This window comes from Symphodus melops (genome assembly GCF_947650265.1).
Source record: "Symphodus melops genome assembly, chromosome: 23".
In the NCBI taxonomy this organism is placed as follows: Eukaryota; Metazoa; Chordata; class Actinopteri; order Labriformes; family Labridae; genus Symphodus; species Symphodus melops.
The window spans coordinates 2055662-2078153 of NC_136713.1; the positions used below are offsets into that span (position 1 = coordinate 2055662).

Consider the following 22492-nt stretch of genomic DNA (forward strand, 5'->3'; position numbering starts at 1 on the left):
GCGAACGGAGGAGAGAGGATCGAGGAGAGAGGAGGCTGATCCGAGGAGCGATGACCGAGGAGACACGAGAGCTGACTTCACGGAAGTCTTTTCACTGACAGACACGCCCCCTTCTCGTATATCACTCACTGATTGGACACTGCACAGGATCAGACTTCAGTTTAATAGGGGAGAAAAGACGGACATCAAAAAGAGTCTAAACGGAGCGTGGGACATTTAAACAGATGATGAACATCAGTGAGTTTGTAAAGAGTCGCTCTGTGATGAGCTGGGATTAAAAAGAGTCTGATGAAGAGGAGTCCGTTTTATATTCTCACTTATTTATCTTCTGAACGTTTCATCATTTAGATTCTAATCAATCATTTTCAGTATCCTGACACATAAATATCTGTGTTTATAAAATACAGAGTTCGTTGTCTAAATACAGGCTAGGTTCAGTCCAAACTGTTTAATAATAATCAATAATTATAGACAATTCAAAATGAAATCTTTTAGTCAGTAGAAACTGTCCTTTTGAAACAGACTGCAGGTTGTTCTTCAGGTAAAGATACTAAACACTGTAACTGTGTTTGATTAGAAATAATACAGTGTGTGTGTTTGATTAGTAATAATACAGTGTGTGTGTGTGTGTTTGATTAGTAATAATACAGTGTGTGTGTGTGTTTGATTAGTAATAATACAGTGTGTGTGTGTGTGTGTTTGATTAGTAATAACACAGTGTGTGTGTGTGTGTTTGATTAGTAATAATACAGTGTGTGTGTGTGTGTTTGATTAGTAATAATACAGTGTGTGTGTGAGTGTGTGTGTGTGTGTGTGTGTGGACATGAACAGGTGTTCGGCTGATTGACAGCTGAACGTGATCAGCTGATGTGGCGTCATGTGACGCTGTCGAGGAAACGACGTCTCAGCTGATTTCCTCGGTCCTCTCTCCTCGGCTTCGTTTCCTCCGCGCATCTCTGGTGGGCGGGACTAAGACGCAAGTGGAGGAGACAACTCGGAGGACACTCGGTGCAAATAAGGGAACTGAGATTGAGCCATAGACACATGAACACACAGACACGACTGTACAGACACAGACACACACACACACACACACACACACACACACACACACACACACACAGTAGTAGAGATAATAACAATAGCTCAGGCTGGGCGCTCGTTCTGTGTTTGTCACTAGGTTCACACCAAGGTGTCGGCCAGAACACCACTTAAGGCCACGTTTCCAGGGAGTATGATGAAAGAAAGGGCAGAGAGAGATTTCACACTGTTCAGCTCTTCTTTACTTTCCAATAGAGCAGCACATACAGCTAGTTGGAACTGGTTGTTTCACTTATGCATGTGAGTGTGTGTGTGTGTGTGTGTGTGTGAGTGTGAGTGTGTGTGTGTGGGTGGTTTTCTATAAAAAGAAAGAATAACAAAATACAGTCTCAATCATAAATAACATAAATGACTTCACCTCTATAAAGTAATATTGTCAGTCAAATATAACCATACATTTACACAGAAAGCCATTCAGTAGTTATAATCACATTTCTCTTCACACTGTCTTAAACTAACAAACTCAAACACACAATGCACAGGTCTCTTTAACATTTCAGTCCTGTTAAGTTACTGCTAACAACTTTACAGAGCATTTCCTGTTATAGAAATCCTCTAACTGCCGGAAACAGCAGGATGCTTTTATTTTGAAACATACAGCCAAGCTGCTACATCCGGTTGCCGAATTAGCGTAGTTGAAAGGCAAGCTAAATAACAATACTTAATTAACACTAAACACTTTGGGCTCAATCACAACTGTCTAAACACTACGTAATAAGTGTATAAATGAACGTGCCTTTAACTCAACATGACGCATCTCACGCTCACGCGCAGAGTCACGTGAGCAGAGGGACGTAAATTAGCGTGCACGCAATCAGCTGTCATGAACGTGGCTGATCATAGCGCGAGCACGCGGGCTCCGACTTTCATTCTTATCAACCAAACAACATCCATATGAGTAAACAATATGACAAATATGCAAGAGATGAATACTCACACTTTAATTTAGGCACAAACAGCTTCTATTAAGTTATCACGTGACAACTGAAGCTCACTCGTCAGCTTGAATTTCCCTCGGGATCAATAAAGTATCTATCAATCGATCTGTCTGTTGATACTGCGTGCCACTCATTAGAATATCAGGACTGATCACATGGGCAGGCTCACTTCTCGCGATATCAGTCAACAACATGTCCGTTACTTTGGGCCTTTTCTAAAGACACACGAACATACAGACACGACCACACACACACACACACACACACAGCTCCTATGAATGTAAGCTGTGACGTCATTAGAAACTGTCTGTGTTCAGTTGACAGGAGGAAACTGAGAGTACAGAAGTGAAGATATAAAAACTGTGGATAAACACTCACCCTGCTTCACTCTTTACTTCTCTCTTCACTTCTGTCCACAAAATGTCTGAACTCACTGAACACTTTCACTTTCACTGTCCCGCCTCCTCTCATGAGTCTGGATCACGTGTTGCTCCTCCCTCCTCCAGTTACAGGAAATGAGCTGCTGTGTGTGTGTGTGTGTGTGTGTGTGTGTGTGTGTGTGTGTGTGTGTGTGGGCCTTTTTCAAACTAACCCCAACACACTCCCTCCTCCAGTTACAGGAAATGAGCTGTTGTGTGTGTGTGTGGGGGGGGGCTTTTTCAAACCAACCCCAACACACTCCCTCCTCCAGTTACAGGAAATGTGCTGTTAAAAAAGTAGAACAATGATAAATAAACAAGTGTGAGAAGTTGTCTGTAACATGATTTAATATTCTTTAGTTTTTGTAACAGTCCCTTTAAATATGAAACACAATGAAATAAACAGGTGAACAGAAGGAAGAAAAGAAGAGGAGGCTTTTATTTGATCCTTTAAAACAATAAACAGGTGAAGTTGTTCACGTCTGTATGATCATATTAAATGTCCGTCTGAGTTGGAGCAGTGTTTTGGTTTGTTCAAACACACTGAACTTACTTTTGTATAGGTCACTCCTTCCGTGGCGACCGGACGCAATAGGCGTTACACGTGATCATCAAGTGGGCATCGGTGCAGACTCGCTGGCGGAGGGTTTTATGGCCCACTATCACTCCCCGCTAAGTGGTTTGAGACAGACTTAATATGGCGGGCCCTCCGTGTGGACGCGCAAACGGAGGGGTAGTAGGTAGGGCGAGGGTGTAGTGGACGGTTTGAAAAAGACCCTGTGTGTTTTTGACGGTGTGTTTCCCAGCTCTCCTGAGCAGCTGTTTGTCCCACGCTTCCTTCAGGAGCTGTGTGACGCACGCTCTGGACTCAGGACTCTGCTTCAGAGGACTATAAAGGGGGCTCGGCCTCCACGTGGACTCACACTTTGATATGTGTGGTGAACATGCAGCCATGCTGATGAGGCCTTTATTCCTCCACAGTGAGAGAGAGAGAGAGAGAGAGAGAGAGAGAGAGAGAGAGAGAGAGAGAGAGAGAGAGGCTGCTACACAGGAAACACAGCGCAGCAGTTTGGGGGTTCGGTGCCTTGCTCAAGGGTCTGGGCTGTTAAAGCGGTGCAGAAAGGTCGGGGGTGATGTCATAGTGATGTCATGGAGCTGACACAGACAGGCTCTTTAGGGAGATCCAGTCCTCAGGTAAAGTCTGGCTTCACTCTGATCCTGGTCTGATCAGGTCCCAGAGAGAGTCCTGGAGGATCCACATGTGCTGCTCTCTTCTCTGCATCACAAACTCAACTCACTTTAAAGCACATCTGAACTTGAACACAGACTTTCCATGAAAACAGTGTGAAAGCAGTCACTCACTTCAACACTTTAAAAAGTCTCCCTAAATGATCCTTCCAGAATAAAAACCCTCTGAGACAGCTCCAACTCCTGATTTCAAAGTCCTGCAGGTCAAAGTGTCCGCCAAATAAACGTCAAGTCCTTTAAAGCATCATCGAGCTGGAAACAGACAAACTGCACTCTCAACCATTCACACACTTTCTCTCTTTCAGGATCAGGTTTCCCTGTTGGATGGATCGTTGCTGCTGCTCTTTTGGTTGCAGGTGTTGTTGCCGGTCTTATCATCAAGCATCGCTATAACTTAGTTCATAAAAAAGGTAAGATTGAATAATGAGCATCAACATGATAACAAACAGCTCTTTGTCCTCTGTCAGAGTGGTGTCAGTAGTTGTCTGTCCTCAGTGCTCTTCAGTCTGTTTTCTCCTCTCAGTCTGATCACTCCTGATTTTTAGTTTCTTCTTCCTGCAGACGAGGAGAAAGATGAACCAATCAGAGAGCGCGCTGAATCCGACCTTCTAGCTGAGTGAAGTCAGGTCGACTCACGTGCTGTTCCTTCAAACCTCTGACTCTGTCTCTCCAAACTTCTTGAAGCTAATCTGCCTCCATCCCAACATGAAGAAGATTTCATCTGTTTGAAGCATCATGATGATGTCACAGCTCAGATCCACCCAGGAGCTGGTGATCAGCTCTGATTGGACGGCGTGGAGAGGAGGAGCTGTGACGTTTCCTCTCTGCAGCTTTAATGCAGGATGACTTCATGAATGTAATCCAGGCTTCATCATATCTTCTCTGCTCTTCAGCTGCTGCTGATCCAACACAGACCATGTGCTTCATGTGTCAGCCAATCAGGAGCTCTACATCTGTCATCTGATTGTCTTTGTTAGAGGGATTATACAGATGTGTTGTGGTTCATGTAGAACCTCACAGAGGTTATACATCATCCATACAGAAATAAATCATCATCATGATAAATCCACAGACTGTCACAGTGTGAACTGGAGGCTCTCCCAGTATACACACAGTGTGAACTGGAGGCTCTCCCAGTATGCACACAGTGTGAACTGGAGGCTCTCCCAGTATACACACAGTGTGAACTGGAGGCTCTCCCAGTATACACACAGTGTGAACTGGAGGCTCTCCCAGCATACACACAGTGTGAACTGGAGGCTCTCCCAGTATACACACAGTGTGAACTGGAGGCTCCAGGGTCACATAACAGGATTTCTTCCACTTCATGATATTGTTGTTTTCTACATAATAAAGCAGAGTACAGTTTATATCTATAATCTAGTTCAGCATGTTTTATTAAAGTATCATAGAAGTGAGTTATTCTACAGTCAACAGTTTCATTCTGATCCAGATTTACTTCCTGTTTACATCAGTGTCATTTCCTGCACACACACTCCACTGTGTGTTCATTTAGTTTGAGCTTTTATATTGAAGCTTATTTGAAATAATGCATCTTGTATCAGTGTTCAGTATAAAAACATAATAAGTGAGTGAAGTGTAGATTCTCCTCAGAAGTGACCCAGTCAGTCCTGATGCTCACAGACTGAAATCATTTCAGGAACATAAATCAAAGTCTTCAACAGGTGATGTCATACCTGTCAGCCTCTTGATTGGTTGGTTGTAGTTTCCTCTCTGACCTCTGCTCATTTAAAGAGTGCACTCGCTCCTCTTCACCTTCACACTGAACTTTGAACTCTCCCATGTGTGTTTAGCTCTGTTTCCTCCTTTATGAGCCTTTGACTTGAATGTGAAGAAATAAAGCAGAAGTGAAGTTCATACATGCTGACCTGAGGCCCATGGTGATAGACAGCCAATAAATAAGAAGCCTTCCTAACATTTACATGAAAGCCTTCAGCTCTCATGCTTTGGCTTTGTGTCTTATATTTCAGAGTTTGGACTTCCGTATATTTCTTAGTTTCAGTCTTTAGTGTTTCCTGAGTTTGAAGTTGTGTTCTAGTCTTCAGTGTTTCTTTGTGTCCTTCTCTGTTGTCTGTAATATTGTTTCCTGTGTTACTTGTGTGAATGATTCTTGGTGTTTACTTGTTTAGTCTTTAGTGTTTCCACTTTTATTCGGTAATGTCTTCTCCCTGTGATTCTGTTTTCTTCCATCCTTTAGTTCCTTGTAGTTTTCAGTGTTGTCTGGTTTCCTGCCTCTCTGTGTTTCCCTCCTGTCTTGATGACCCTGATTGTCCTCACCTGTCTGATTAGTCTCACCTGTGTCTGATTACCTCTGTCTATATAGTCTCTGTGTTTGCTGACCCTCTTGTTGGATCGTTGTCTGATGTTGGTTGTCGTGGCCTGTTGTTTCTTCTCCCTGCTCCCTGTGTTTCTCCTCGTGGTGTTTTTGGATTTTCTTTGTTTTTGCTGGAGTTGCTTTTCGGAACGTTTTGGATTAATTAAGGTTTTTTTTTAGGTTTTTTTCAAACATTTTTATTGGAGACAACAAAAAGAAAATTACAACTTAGGTATATCATAAAGTTAACGACGTCCTCCATTTTGTAGTCTTTTTTTGACATACAGAACAAATAAACACACACACACACACACACACACACACACACACACACACACACACACACACACACACACACACACACACACACACACACACACACACACACACACACACACAAAAAACATCCTCCACAGATCAAACGACTCCAAAATCACGCTATGATGAAATAGGTGGTTCTGCACCCTGTTGCTGAATAAATTCTAGCAAAGGTTCCCAAATCTTTTCAAACGGCTGTGTCCTCCCTCTGACCACATAAGTTAGTTTTTCCAACACAACATAGCTTGCCATTTCCTTGATCCACATGTTTACTGAAGGTAGGTCCAGTAAAGTGCAATCAGCCTTCTGGCCTATAGCAGTCCAAAATCAATCAAGGTTGATTTGCTTGAAGACAGCACAAAGTCTTTCGGGTAGATCTCCAGTACAAAAAGTTTTGCTTGGTGAGGTATATTAACCCCAACAATTCTTGACATGGTCTGTCCCACTTCTCTCCAGTATGTTTGTAGTTTGGGACATTCCCAAAGACAATGGAAGAGGGTACCTGGGGTTATATATGTCCGCATCATCCACTTGTATTGTAACAAGCTCATTTTTGCATTCACAGTTTGTGTCTGGGCTTTAGACGAGCCTCGTTCCATTCCTCCTCTGATATATTCTCCTTAATATCGCAGACCCATGCCTCCAACCTGTCAGTGGAGGATTCTACATGGCATGATAGCAGTGCAGAGTAGTATAAGGATATTTGACCCCTCCCCGAGAGTGCACAAGTGTAAGATGTTCCAAATTTGAGAGTGGAGGTTCAGAGTTAACATTCCTGTATTTGGAAGAAATAAAATGTTTAAGTTGTATTTAAAAAAATGTTTTTTTATGAATTTTGTATTTCAAAATAAGTTCTTGAAATGTAAGTAACAAACCTTCCTCATAGAAATCCCCCACTTTGGCTATGCCCTTTTCTGCCCATATTTTAAAACCACCATCCTTGCTTCCAGCTGTAAAGTTCGAGTTTCCCCATATCGGAGAGAAGTGACAAATTGGATGTATGTCATTGGTATGTCGGTGTGCTTGGTGCCATACATCAATAGTATTTCCCAGGAAGGGATTTTCCCTTCTTTTTTTAAAGTTTTGTGATGTGCAGAATAAAGATACACATTTAGAGGAAGATTTGGCACCGATGTACAAACAACATCATTGATCTCACAGAGAAAAGAGGCTTCGTACCAGATTATAGCAGTTTGCTAATGTTCCTCTGCAGTCCCTGGGCAGATCAACACAGGATACATACACAATACAATACAACGTATACATTCACATCATATCACAATACACATGTGCTAAGACTCCACACAAAGGCTTCATTTAAAGTAATGTTTGCATCGTTAAAGTTACAATACTGAATTCTAACAGGAAATACATGCAGGAAAAATAAAATGAATGAGAGCATGATTGATTGTTTACAATCCTTTTTTTTTTTTTTTACATGTTTTGAAAATAGATGGAAGTCAGTGTTTACTTTGAGTTCATGGTGGATTTTGTTCCTTTCTTTGTATGAGAAAGAGGACTGGCCAAATGCAGATCCTCTCTTGGGGACTCTACACTCCCCCCTAGTGGTGGACCTTGGGGCTCTGCAGATGGTCTCTGAGCAGAGCTGGACAAAGTTTTTCAGGGGAGGGGGAGCAGCTTTGATTTTGTGGACCATCCGGATATTTGAAAATCGAATGAAATGTTCAGAAGTTAACAGTCTGTATTGATTGAGTGTGTGACAATGGTGGCACTGCCGTGATTTTCTTTCAAATATTTTCTGAGCTTGTTTACGAACATTTTCAACAGATTTCAATGTTGACTTGTTTGCCTGAGACCAACATGTGATACAGTAAGAGATATGGGAGAGGATCATTGAGTTCAAAAACATCATAGATGCCTCAGTGGAGAGTGAGCATCTGATGTGCCTAAAATTTGAGAGATTGTATTTTAAAGTTTGATTTAGTTTTTTTACATGCTTCTTGAAGGTCAGTGTTGGATCCAATATGATGCCTAAATATTTAACCTCTTCAACATGTTTTATTATTTGACCGTTTACTGAGATGTTCGGCCAGTCATGACGGCATTTTTTGTTATAAAAATACACAGACTGTTTAATCAATGTTGAGTGTTAGGCTGGAGTCATGCAGCCATGCTGCTATTCTGTCCATTGCACAGGACAGTTTGGCAGCAACATCATCAGAGTGTCTGAACACTCTGAGTTTCATCTCTGAAGGTTCAAATGTTTGAACTCTAATGACCTTTAACAACATCTGGAGGAGCTGATGAAACATCGAGACGAGCTTTGGATTATTTAGACCTCAACCTCCCTCCTCGCAAACATTCACATCAGCTCAAGATGATTTCATCCAAGAGACGTTCAAGTTGATATTTAGAGAGTCAGAAAGTGTTCACTGAAGTCATGATGAGGACAAAACACTCAGCTGCCTAATAAGTGTGCACGCTGTGTAAATGTAGTTTCCCCCGATGTGATAACGTCCTCTTTTTCTTCACCTTCCTGAAACCTCAGTTAAAGACAGACGAGAAATAAAGCTGAATCTTTCCCCCCCTCAAACTTGTATCATCATGGTCAACACGCTGCTGAAGTGTATTTTCTACAACATGTGAACTATTCATGAGCAAACCATTTGTCCTGGATAGGAAACACTTTAAAGAGCAGACTCTATCAGACCTCTCCTGTGGTCGGGGAAATATAGGTCCCAACAAACAGACTGGAAATGTCAAAGGATCCAACGTGCAGACATGAGACAGAAATGTCTCATCTATCCACAGACCAAGACTGCTCACAGGGTCAAAATAAATGTGAGCTGACACTTGCTCTATACCTGAACTTCAACAGTATGTAAGCCCCATGAATATAACAGATACTATTTTAATGCTGTATGGAGCTCATGTTTATGTTACGCTCAATAATTCAGTTTGTCAAAATGTCCACTAGGTGTCGCTGACCTCCTGTTTGAGAGGGAGAGTCTGCACCTCTCACAGACAGAAGAAAAAACAGGCTGTGAGGGGCAGAGAGGAAGGGACAGAGAAGGAGCGGAGTCCGTGCAGATAGCATGAAATAGATCAGACACAACTTTAATATTCTTCTTCAAATCGATGTGAAAGTTATCCAAAAGGAGGGTAAAGATTTTTGGTTGCAGCAGGATTAAGGAGGACCACTTTTCAGTGGTTTTATGACCGCTCTCCGGTTGTTGTTGTTTTCTGTGGTTGATTCCAACCACAAAGCAAAGCGGCCATCACAGCAGCTGCAAGGTGGAGGATCCAGTCTGCACCTGTTTCTCCAGTGGGACTCCAGATCAGACATGAACCACATCAAGATATATGGACCCCAGACTATCTAAGTGACTCACTAAACAGAAAACACATTGACTGAAACTAAACTATTGACTTGAACTTGAAACGTTTGATGCCTCTCTACACCTGAAGAGGATTATATAAAGACTAAAGAGGAGAAATGATTTCAACTTGTTGCCACATACAACAGTGTTTGTTTTCCTCAGCATGCTCCTCTGAACCCAGCTGTAGATGTTGCTGTAGTCCTGCTTTAATATGCATTTAAAACATGTCACACTAAGTCGTGGTTACAAGTATATCACAGTGAAATACAAACCTGCTGTGTTGTCTTTGTTGTCATCATTTACAGGTCCTGTTGAGAATTTGTTCAGTGTGAGATGATGAGTGTGATGTTTCTTCAACCTGGAGGAAAAGAAGAAGAAAGTGAAAGACTCAGATCCAGCACATTAAAATGAGTGGAAACTACAGCGCTCAATAAATAAAAGAGGCCATCAGCCTGTTTCCTCTTCTCTTGTTGAATACTTTTATACCACTGTTATTTCTGTTTGATTGTTTCCTTTAAATGAACATGTGTTTGTTTCTGCAGGTAAAAAAAGAAACAGTGAGAATAAAAAGCAGACACATTCTCTGCTGCCCTCTGCTGGAGACAATGCAGTAAAACAGGTGATCTTATGCACACACTCTGGGACTGTTATTTCAAAACACTGGAAAAATATTAAAGAGGAGAAAATTATGAAAAGTGAAATTCCATGAAAGGTTCAGTTCAACCTACTTGGTGTTATACCGGACGATATTTTCACTGCTGACAGAAGATATGTGAATATTTTATTATTGGTCGCCAAGAAAAATAAAACAGCAACATGGAAGAATGTTAAACCAGCGAATGTGGCTGAATGGAAGCAAAGATTGAGACAAGTTTATCTCATGGAAAAAATGATGGCATCATTACAGATGAAAAGGGAGCGTTTTGATCGGAGGTGGAGCACAGTCGGAAAACACCTGACAAAGTGAAAAACTTTCACTTCCTCTCCCATGAATTGAACCTTTCAGGGGTTGACTGGGGAGCTGTTCTTCTTCACAGCATCAGTCCAGGAGATCCATTCTAGACACGTGTGACCCGTGTGTACGTTCTGCGTTGTGTTCTGCTGTTTCAGCAAAGTCTCAGGAGACAGATTGTAGTTCTTGTATTCTGTATTCAACAGATAAAAGTACAATCAACAGGTCGTGTGTGGAGTCAAGCATCTCCCCTCTGAGCAAACTGTCAACGGCTCTGCGTTTACAATCATACATGACACATTCATTCATAATAAGTTCAAATAGAGAGATACATGTACATTAAATACAACATCATACACACATTTAGAAAACTAACTTCAATATATTATTTATGAAAACAGCAGATTAATAATAAGCCAGAAAACCAGTTCCTTTTGATATCTACACAGAAAAATTAATCACAGCTGCTCTACATCAATCAATTAACAACTGACATATATTAAGACTGAAAAACACCTCTCCATACCAGATAAAAGTATAATCAATCAGCCGCTAACATTTGCTACCAAACTAATGAACAACATTATATATGATATTTGTCACGGATCAGAGGAAGAGACCCAAACGCACGACTCCAGGGCAAAAGGCAGTTTCAAAAATCCATTTTAACTGTACGCAGGGTTCGGTACACGGGAGTCAAACACTAACAGGTTCAGATTCCAAAAGTCAAGACAGAAACATGCTGGAACGCAGACACTGGGAACAAGACGACATAGAGACAAAAATACAAGAGGAACTGGCACAGAATGAGGGGAAGGCAGACATTATATACTGAACAGGGGGTGGAGTTAACAAGACACAGGTGAGACACATCAGGTCATCAGACAGGAGGGAAACAAGGAACAAAGAGCACAAGACCAGAAACTGAGGACAAGAACAAGTAAAACACAACACTGACAACACCAAAACCAGATATATAAAATAAAACAGGAAACACCAAAGACTAACGTAAATACCAGACTATGAAATATTAAAGCACACAAGGGAAACACTGACAACAAGACAAAGACTAAATATAACAATCAGAAACACTTGGACACAGGGAAACACTTTGAAAACATGACAACTAAAGACAAGACAGGACATCAAGATCATGACAATATTGAAAACTTTACAAAACTGATACAGGATAAATCGAATATGATCAGAAACAGAAGACCACCGTTTGATCACATCTAATCAATAAAAATGAGTTTATTGACGGAGCGTGAGTCATCATTGACCAACCTCTGACCAAACATCTGTGTCATTTAAGTATGTTGCAAAAAGAGTCGCCCTTTCCACATGTACCTGTGTATGTGAAATCAGTGAGCTAACACAGCTGGGTCTCTACTCGGGCTGTAACGCTACACAAACATTTGGGTTGGCTACGGTTCTCAGTCCTTGAAAGACAAAGAAAGAGACACACACTCTGTGTATTCTTCAGTTCATTCAGTTTTATTATCACCATACTATCATCATAATATTCACCCAACATTTCATTGAACATATCGATGAGAATAAACTCCAGGCAGTATTGTTGAGTCTTGATGCGGTAAAAGCCTTCGATCGGCTCAACTGGGACTTTCTTTAAAGAGTAGGAGAACATTTTGGATTTCAGCAGACCTTCATTCAGACTATTCAAGCACTTCAGAAGTGCAAGAATCAAAGTGAACGGAGCCATATCAAAGTCATGTCAGTTAGACAGAGGGGAGGCCCAATAAGCCCCTTACTGTCAGCCATCTTTATTGAAGCTTTAAGCCAAGCCACCACTCAAGACAATAATATTAAAGGTATAAAACATGAGCCAGGCACAAGAGGTGGATTTGCTGGATGAATTATATGTTAATAAAAGAAAGAGTAAAAACAAGTTGAACATTGTGGTTATATGATATATGGTAAAAGAAACAGAGCGAGATAAAGTAACAATAAATTCAAGCATTGCTTACTTCTTTCCCATCTTTAAACAACACAAATAAAATACTTGAGAGTGAACATCCTGAAAGTTTTGACTCATTTATATGAACTCGACTTTATTGAAGACACAAATACAGGAGGATGGAAGGAGATGGAATTCCAATATGAAGCTTGGAGTGGAGGATGGAGTCTGTGAGAATGAACATCTTGTCCAGAATCTTCTGTTTGTTTCAGACTCTTCCAATAGAAAGAAGAGAGAAACAGTTCAATGAGTGGGATAGACTAATATCACGGTACATATGGCGAGGGAAAAGACCAAGGAGAAGATTTCAAACTCTTCAACTGCAGAAGAAGAAGGGCGGTCTAACACATTATGATATATCTGCACAGTTGAGAACCCTGGTTTGCTGGCGCAGATCTGATTATCAAGCCAGATGGAAAACTATTGAAGAGAAGTTGTCAGAGAGCGTCCCAATCCAGGCGTGTTTAGGGGATCAACGATTGGTTGAAAAGCTCCTGGATAAAGGGAATAGCTGGATGAATTGATCCCTGGAAACCTGGTTCAGTATTATCAGCAGGACTGGCCTGTCTGATGAAATAAAGATACTGAGGTGGTGCTGGCATGACCCCGACTTCACCCCCAACAAACTGGATGTTCCTTACAAGTGATGGACCAAACAAGGCCTCTCCTCTTACTCTTCTTTTTTTAACCAGCAAACATTTCCAAACACTGAAAAGACTCTTTGCTTCAAGATTTCTTCAAATACGCCACCATTTAAACAGTTTGATGACAGAGACTGAAAAAGTCTTTGACAATAATCTCATACAAGTTTTCATAGCTGCCTATAGAGGGCACTCTGGGATTCAAATCATTTGCAGGTTGTATAGAGGGCTACAAGAGGAACACAGAGAACATACCACCTACATCAAACACAAACGGGAAAAGGAAACTAACTTCCACATCTGTGAAGAAGCTTTTGGGAAAATACTGTGAGTTTGAGTGGAAGATCACAAGCTCCATCTCCTGGAGAACATTGGGTTGGAAGAGTCTGATTAGATACTTTATTAAAGCTGTTCAGAAATCTCATGACACAGACTCTATCTCACTTCTCTTCAGTGCTATCTCCTGGCTCCTGGGCCCAACCCCACATAGTTCTAGACCGGCCGTGTTAAGGATGGTCCCAAAGCTCTTATACTGAAAGAAGGAGAGAGGAGGGAGATCTGAGGAGAGAGCTGACTTTACCCAAGTCTTTTTACTGACAGACAATATCTCTGTGCATCTCTGCTGGGAGGGACTAAGACACAAGTGGAGGACACTTGGATGCAATGAAGGGAACTGAGATGTATCCATAGACTCTTCTAGCTGCTGGAGGAATTGTGGCTCACAGGAAGCAAATCACTACCACCTGTTCTGTCCTAAAAAAACACAGCTTCTGCTTTGAGATCCACAGAGAACCAACAGATGTCTTTAAAGTCAGATGTTACCCAGGAATGGGAACAAGTCTTCCTTGCTAACCTGCATTCATCCACTAAACCAAATACTCATTTGGAAGCCTGAGCATTGCTGGGAGAAAGGCCATAACAAAGAAATGTTCCTCCACCAGTGGAAGACTGCTACCATGTAGTTCATGGAATCTATTCAATGACACAGATCACTTGTTCTCTGAAGCTTCACAAAAACTCATTTGAGGATCTCTGGATAAAATGAAAATCCTATATCTCCCCTAAACTCCCATCTTTTCTTTCAACTGCTTTTCCTTTAGTTATGAACCCCTGTATACTTTGTTGTTGTCTTTGTTTTTCTTTTCAGTGGGAGATCACCTCATCTCTTACATCGGATTTATTTTGTTCTGTGTTAAAGCACAAAAACATAAAAGGAGGAATCACTCTATTGTTTAAGCACAAATGACTGTACTGTACAAATGTCTCTGAATATGTGTGATTACAAATAGAATTTAAAAAAAGGAATATGATTGAAATGAAGTATGAGCTGATTCCTCTGTCAGTCCCTGATGGATGAAGCTCTCCTCAGCTTGCAGAGCTTCTCCACACACAAGATGGTGGAGGTTCCTCCTCTGTGGATCATCAGCTGCTCCTCTCTGCTCCACCAGAGTCCTGATCACTCACATTATGACAGAGATGGTCTCCATCTAATGAGAGAAGAAGAGAGATGACAGAAATCATTTTCATCAGCTGTGAGTCATCAGATTCCCCCAAAAGCGCTGTAACTAAGCTCCGCCCCCACTCCACCTTTGGACTTTAACACTGAACGGTTTCATGTTGGTGTCTGAGTGTGAGTTTACACTGAGTTATGAGAGCTTCACGTCCACACACACTCAGACACACACAGCGTCGTTCTGTCCTACCAGCTCTGACAGCTGACTGTTCTCCTCTCCACTTTAAAGAGTCAGAGCAACACATTCAGTTCAGAGAAGAAACAGGACTTATTATAGTCAGGTCAAAGGTCAACTAACCATGGGAGGAAAATAGAAGAAGGCGTAGTTTGGACATGAATCCTCTCTGATGTTTCTTTGTTTCTGTCAGTTGTCCTTCCTGCATTTGTTCCTGCAGCTGTGTAACTTTAGTCTTTGAGCCTGTTTCTCTTCAACTTCTTCATATTATTCATATCGTTTGTTCACAGTCTGTTAGATATTGTGATAGGTTATATGAAGATAGCTCCGCCCCTTTTATGAAACTCTGGGTTTACTTCTCAGGTTGGTCACCAGCTTCATGTGACTGTTCAGCACCATCTCTTCTGTCAGCGTTAGTGAAGCCAGATCACAGAAAACAAACCCTGAGAATGTTGAACTCTCTTTGTAGTAGAGAACCAAGAAAAGGATTTCTCCAACAACGAACAACAAGAATGTAAATATATGTATGAGCTGATATGTGGAGGCTTTACTAAAGAACACTGAGAGACTGACCTCACAGTCTTCAGTCCATAGTTTGGATTCTTCTGAAGATCACTCAGCAGCTTCACTCCTGAATCCTGCAGCTTGTTGTAGTTCAGGTCCAGCTCTCTGAGATGGGAGGGGTTGGACTTCAGAGCTGAGGCCAGAGAAGAACAGCTGATCTCTGACAAACTGCAGCCCCTCAATCTGAATAAAGAATAAAAGAAGAATAAAAATAATGTGTAATCCAGTCACATGTGTTCAGGTTGTGATGAGTGTCTCAACATCACTTTGTCCTGATGAATCAAGTTTTCTCTAAAAGATTAAAAGATCATTTCTGATTGTGTATTCACTAAATCTAAATCCTCCAAATGTCAGCTCAACATTCATCCAGCTGTTCATGTGCACAGATGAAGAACAGGCTGCTGATCTCAGTCAGCTCTGTGATGTTACTACATTTATCAAATCACACATTATTCAATCACAAGTCTTCATGATTTCACTTCTTCACAGAACCAGAGGAAACCAGAGGCTTCATGTGCACCTTGTTCAACTTTACTTCACAGAGTCACAAAAACATTTTCACATCAAATCTCTCAATTATTCAGAAACTTCAAGAATAAGAAATCTCCTAAATCATTAAATATCCAGAGATTTAAATTCAGACAAATACTGAAAATATATAAATCCTGAAATGTGCAACAATGGAGGATGTGGATTGAAATGATTCAAATGAATGACACAGTCAGTGATCTGACCTCAGAGTCTCCAGTCTGCAGTTTGGACTCTGCAGATAATCACACAGCAGCTTCACTCCTGAATCCTGCAGGTTCTGGTTCCAGCTCAGCTCCAGCTCTCTGAGATGGGAGGGGTTGGACTTCAGAGCTGAGGCCAGAGAAGAACAGCTGATCTCTGACAAACTGCAGCACCTCATTCTGAATAAAGAATAAAAGAAGTAAATGTAGATGACAGTGAGCTTTATACATGAATGTGTGATGTTGTCCACATGAACACACTGATGTGATCATCATCTGTTCATTCACACATTGAAGGACTTCATAGTGATTCATTCATGTTTTTGTACTTCCTGATCATTCTTAGATTGAAACGTACAATATGTTGAATTTTATTAGAATCTTTACATTTAAATTAGAGCTGCAGCTATCGAATATTTTAGTAATCGAGTATTCTATCGAATATCTGAATTGATTAATCGAATAAATCATGCTTTTGCTTAATTAAGCTTTAACTCGTCTCGGGTCGTCCCTACAAACCTGCTTCTTTGCAGTTACCATGGTAATGCCTGCTTGTTACAACCAACCATGTTTTAATGGCTGAAATAACAAATAGTGTTTTGAGTAGCCTACACATCTGTTACATTCAATTGAAAGCATTATGTTCTGTTGAATCAATCACAGATTCAATCATTTTGTCAGATCAGGAAATTGAGAAAATTTGCTTGTGTGCATTCAGCGCGCTCACAGACTACAGAGACTACAGAGTAGTGATGTGTCGGCTCTAAGACTCGGCTCTTTGAAGTGAACGACAGGAGCCGGCTCGTCATTGGAAGCCAGATGGGAGCCGATTAGTTTTTGTCTTGTCTTTTTTCTGTTAAAGCCGGATATCATTGGTGAAGATGTGCGGTTGCGTCTGTGTCCTCACTGAGCAGGGGGAGGGGAGGGGTTATACACACAGCAGACGAACAGGAGAGAGAGACAGAGGTTGACACATCTGTTATGTCCTCCTTGTATTTTTCTTTAAGTTTCGTTTCATTAAAACTGAAAGTAAACACAGTCGCGAGTCTCCCGACGTGACTGCAGGTTTTTTTTTTAGAACGGCAGTTAAATGAATCGGAGCAACTATGTAACGCAGTTTTAAGAGGCAGCGTCAATCAAGTTATTTGTTGCAGCAAGAAAGGCCGGGGATGATCAGGCAAAGACGAGAGGAGAAATGTTTATTTTGAACTTGATTTTTTAGAGAGAGGATTTGATGCAGTGTTACTTAATTTTGAGACATTGTCACCATTTAGTGTCTATGTGTTTAGGTGAGTGTATAAATAAAAGTGTGTTTATATCATAAACATTTGATATAATGCATATTTTTACAAAAAATCTGAAGAGCCACTTGGGAGCCGAAAGAGCCGGCTCTTTTTGGTGAGCCGAGCCAAAAGAGCCGGTTCTCTAAAAAGAGGCGGAATTCCCATCACTACTGCAGAGAGTAGTCTCTGTAGACAGTGACAGACAGTCTGTCATAGACGTATGTGTATGACAGAGACTGTGAGAGGACGTTGCTATCGTTATGTTAGCTGCAGACACGGAGAGAGTGAACGGAGAAAAGCCGACGGTTTGACCGGATCACGTGTTCCCGACTCGGTCGTATGGATCACGGATCAACTGTGTGCTGACTAAAAGTTAAAAGGGGCGCGCCGCGCTCGTGTGTGTGTGTGTGTGTGTGTGTGTGTGTGTGTGTGTGTGTGTGTGTGTTAGCGCTGAAATGTCTGTGTGTCAGAAAGAGGAGCAGGTAGCTCCAGCTACATTAAACATGTTTTATACTCATAGCAAAGTTTTGATGACGCAAAAAAACAAACTTAGCAAAGCCTCGAGGCAGCGAAAATTCCTCGATGAATTTTTGTAATCAAGTTATTCGAGGAATCGTTTCAGCTCTAATTTAAATATCTGAATTCATTTCAAATGGACTAAACCCATGTTATATATCTTTTTATTGTTGAGTACTTACATTACATCAAATATTTCCATCAGTGATCAGAGTCAGAGAAATATTAGAGATGTAACTGGGCGTGTCTTGTCTGGGCGGCAGATTAGGGCTGGGAGATATATCCAGTTTTTAAGATATATGGATATATATTCAAACATGATATAAGACAATATCTTTAATATGGATATAGTTCATGTTGCATTAAAATATAGTTCTACACGTCTTCTGTAGAGCTGACAGTTCAGCTATTTCTCATCTCACTGTCTCCCTCTTCACCCTGCTGCTCTCTCTCTCTCTCTCTCTCTCTCTCTCTGAGCCTAACTCAAAAAACTCAATGGATAACAAAGCACTGTGTTTATTGAGGACAGTCAGAATAGTAGTTATTTAGCTGACTCTTACTCCCAGCATGCTCTGCAACACCTAACACATGTTGGTGTGAAGTTTAGGGTGAATAAAAGCAGTCGTCTCCCATTGTTCTCTCTCTTCAAATGCTTCCAGCATCCAGAGACACAAGTCTACTCCTGCTTCACAGCACGCTGCTCTTTGTTTCAATGTTTTGGCGTGCAGGCAACCCGAGGCCTCAAGGAATGACAGTGTTCTGAATCCCCAGCTTGCATCATCCATTGAACGCATCTCGACAGAGATTCTCGGAGAGCGTCTTATTCACAGACCGAGTTAAAAACGATGTTTAGAGAGTGTAAAGATCACGTCTGGTTCCATCCTGCAATGAACAGGACAACCACGGAGATCGCCTCGCTCCACAGAGAACACACCGATCCTGCTCATCCTCTGGGAACCGCCGCCGCCATCACAACTCATCTGCACGGAAACAGACTGGAGATCTGATTTCATGGTGGGACCTTTCCCCTCCTCAACCGCAGACAAACGCTTTACAAGTGAGGCTGAATCAGGTCTGAGCAGTGAGCTTTAGAGAGTGTGTTTAATAACTGAGTCATTCATGTGAAGTTGTGAAGATAATATTTGCTTCTTATCTGACCACTGCGTCTCTGGTTTGACTAGTTTAAAAGCTCTTTGTCCGCTGCGTCCCGTGTGTGTTTCTCTGTGAACTCTAGCGTTATATCCGGGTAATATCTTCATGTTCAGGAAGACCAGTGTAAACACTGTCTAACACAAATTCAGCCTCTGGCTTCTAGTGTTCAACTTCATTATTCACAAGTTGTGCACGAGTTTCAGAGTATGATCCAGCATCTTCAGACCACACACACACACACACACACACAGACACACACACACACACACACACACACACACCCACCCACCCACCCACCCCCACACACACACACACACACACACACACACACACACACACACACACACACACACACACACACACACACACACACACACACACACACACACACACACAATAGACCAGGAGCCTGTACTAAGAACATATCCAGGGTCTCTTTGGCTGATCTGGCTTCACTAACCCTGACATTAGAGATCATGATCAACAGTCCTGTTGTAGCGGTTTTAAGGGGTCTTTTTTGTAGGGGTGCCAGCCGGTATCTCAACCGACAATGAACAAAGTTGTATAAGATATAAATTTGTTCCAACCACCACAAAGCTATCCTCTAGTTCTTTGAACCAGACATTATTCCGTATTAGAACAATCAACAATACACATAAACACTAGAATTTCACACAAAGCCATGAAGTGGAGAATGAATGGAAATGTATTAAATTAACCATATCTCACGTCCATCAAAAATAACCCAAAGTCAGTGTCTTTTCACAGTTCTTCAAGATTTTAGTGACAACAAAAAAGAGCGGGCAGCCGCGGACTACAACACCAGTAACCGGGATTTACAGACGCCGCCATCTTGGTGTGTACGTACCACTTTTATATCAGGGAGCTCAATGGCCATAGAGGAACGCGTCACAGGGCGTGGAGCAGGCGGAAAAGGTATTTTCCTCTCGGCGGATCGCCACACTATGAAGCTGATTATCAACCTGAGAAGTCAACTCTGAGTTTCAGAGAACATAAAAGGGGCGGAGTTATCTTTATATAACCTATCACAATCATCACAGAGTCTGCTGTCAGCAGATAATCATATCTAACAAACTCTGATCAAACTATATTAATGATATAAATATGTTTATTATTATTAAACATTTTTTTTTTTTCTTCTCTAGCTCTCAAGGAAGACGGACGTTTTTTCTCATCTCGTCCTTGTGTGTGTTCCCATTGCTTCTGTCTCGTCTGAATACACTGGAGTGTTTCTTTCTCTCTGTGTCTCCGGAATCAATCAGCTAATATGGAATTAATAAGCTGGGCTCTCAACGCAATTGACAAGATCTTTTCTATAAGATCCACTGGACCGGGGGAGTCCACCTGGCCGTATGGAACACATGGAGAGTCATGTACCTGGGAGTGCTATCGTTGGAAGATGTTGAGGATGTGTACATATTCGGCTTCATGTTCACCAGTCTAATGCTGATTGGCCTTGGCATAGCTCTGGTGTACCGGAAAATTGGGAAGACGGCAGCTCCGGCGGTAGCACCGGGGCTGCCAGTCATGGTAACTGACATGGGCAAAGCTGTTGGAGCACAGAGCTAGGCCGAAGAACGGATGGCATCCGGGGAAAGCTCACTGCGATGAAAGGCGAGTTGAATCTGTTGAGAGACTGAAAGGAAAACCTGTGTCCCCTCGTCCTAAAGGAGTTTGTTGGATTTAATTCAGACCCCCAGACAGAAAAAAACATTTCCTCCACGGCTCTTTGCTGCTGTAACACTGTAAATGTATCCGCTCGTGAGATGAATAAAGGATTATCTTATCTTTAAGACAAACAGGCTCCAAAGACTAAAGTTTCACAGCTGCAGCAACAAATGCAGGAAGAACAAAAGGACAAAAAAATGAAAATCAGCGAGTATAAACGTGCAGCTTATTATATTTGTTCCATGGTTAGTTGACCTTTGACCTGACTAGAATAAGTCCTGTTTCTTCTCTGAACTGAATGTGTTGCTCTGACTCTTTAAAGTGGAGAGGAGAACAGTTTGACAAGTTCAGCTGCAGCTCTGACCATCACAAACAGAGCGGCATGGAGACACTAAACATTCAGATGAAGATATCATTCAAAGACAGAAGAAAATATTCATAACTGAACATCTGTGTGGGGGGAGTTGGTGTCTGTGTGGGGGGAGTTGGTGTCTGTGTGGGGGGAGTTGGTGTCTGTGTGGGGGGAGTTGGGGGGGGGGGGGGTGTTTTGCCGGAAGAGCCGAGGCCAAGGACGTCTCCATTGAGTGGGACTGTGTAATCGTAATGTTATCAGCTAACTCTGAGAGACACCAAGGTTGTCTCCACAGCACATGCAGTGTTTTCGCCGGATATCGCGACTGAGAACATTCTGACCTGAGCGAGCCCGGGGAAGCCAGGCACACACACACACACTCATGCACACACCGTCTTCCCTCCCACCCTGACACTTACTGCTACTGTGTACATGTTTGTGTCATAGGTAATGTTTTTTCCCTGCATTCAATCTGTGCCTCCCTCTGCAGGAGGGAGACAGAAGAAAATATTTGTAACTGAATATCTTCAACTCAAAGGCTCCGGTGTTTTTTGTGTTGAAGGATATCAGTGAAAAATAATCATGAACTTAACAGACTATAGTCTAATGTAAAATCATGCAGGACACATGAAGTGTCCTCCCCCCTCTCGATCAGCTCCGGGAGCTCCATGATCAAAGATCTGATCTGATCTTCACAGTTTGATCTCTTATCTCCAACACAACCTGCTCCGGAGAAGGTTAGGTGTTCAGCGTCAGTTACCATGGCGATAAACCCAGGTAAGAAGTCAACGTCAGGATCTGCATTTGGCCAGTCCTCTTTCTCACACAAAGAATGGAACAAAATCCACCATGAACTCAAAGTAAACACTGACTTCCATCTATTTTCAAAACATGTAAAAAAAAAAAAAGGATTGTAAACAATCAATCATGCTCTCATTAATTTTATTTTTCCTGCATGTATTTCCTGTTAGAATTCAGTATTGTAACTTTAACGATGCAAACATTACTTTAAATGAAGCCTTTGTGTGGAGTCTTAGCACATGTGTATTGTGATATGATGTGAATGTATACGTTGTATTGTATTGTGTATGTATCCTGTGTTGATCTGCCCAGGGACTGCAGAGGAACATTAGCAAACTGCTATAATCTGGTACGAAGCCTCTTTTCTCTGTGAGATCAATGATGTTGTTTGTACATGACAACTAAACTAACAAACTAAACTGAGAGAGAAGTTTACACTCTGACA

General features: G+C 41.7%; 2 protein-coding genes across 2 annotated transcripts in view; one reads left to right on the forward strand and one right to left on the reverse strand.

The window, feature by feature from the left end:
• Positions 1-12116: 12116 nt before the first annotated feature.
• Positions 12117-20784, reverse strand: LOC306818969 (uncharacterized protein). Its single transcript, XM_079336731.1, has 3 exons — positions 20604-20784; positions 15533-15706; positions 12117-14758 (listed from the first exon to the last, which is right to left on the reverse strand). Exons 1-3 carry the CDS (start codon positions 20765-20767, stop codon positions 14737-14739), a joined length of 360 nt encoding a protein of 119 aa, XP_079192857.1. The 5' UTR covers positions 20768-20784; the 3' UTR covers positions 12117-14736.
• A 1340-nt stretch (positions 20785-22124) lies between these two features.
• LOC306818936 (uncharacterized protein) overlaps positions 22125-22492 on the forward strand; it is a 24800-nt gene continuing 24432 nt past the window's right edge. The window contains exon 1 of the mRNA XM_079336674.1: positions 22125-22492. This exon is cut by the window's right edge and continues 609 nt beyond it. The gene's annotated coding sequence lies outside the window, so the exon portion shown is untranslated.

Bases quoted from the DNA above. Each gene is read 5' to 3' on its own strand.
- LOC306818969 (XM_079336731.1), bottom strand. From the start codon at position 20,767: ATGTCAGTTACCATGACTGGCAGCCCCGGTGCTACCGCCGGAGCTGCC. The intron at 15,707-20,603 runs GTACATGACTCT...TTCTTTATTCAG, and splicing joins TCCAACGATAGCACTCCCAG to ATTGAGGGGCTGCAGTTTGT. The intron at 14,759-15,532 runs GTCAGTCTCTCA...TTCTCTCATTAG, and splicing joins TATGGACTGAAGACTGTGAG to ATGGAGACCATCTCTGTCAT.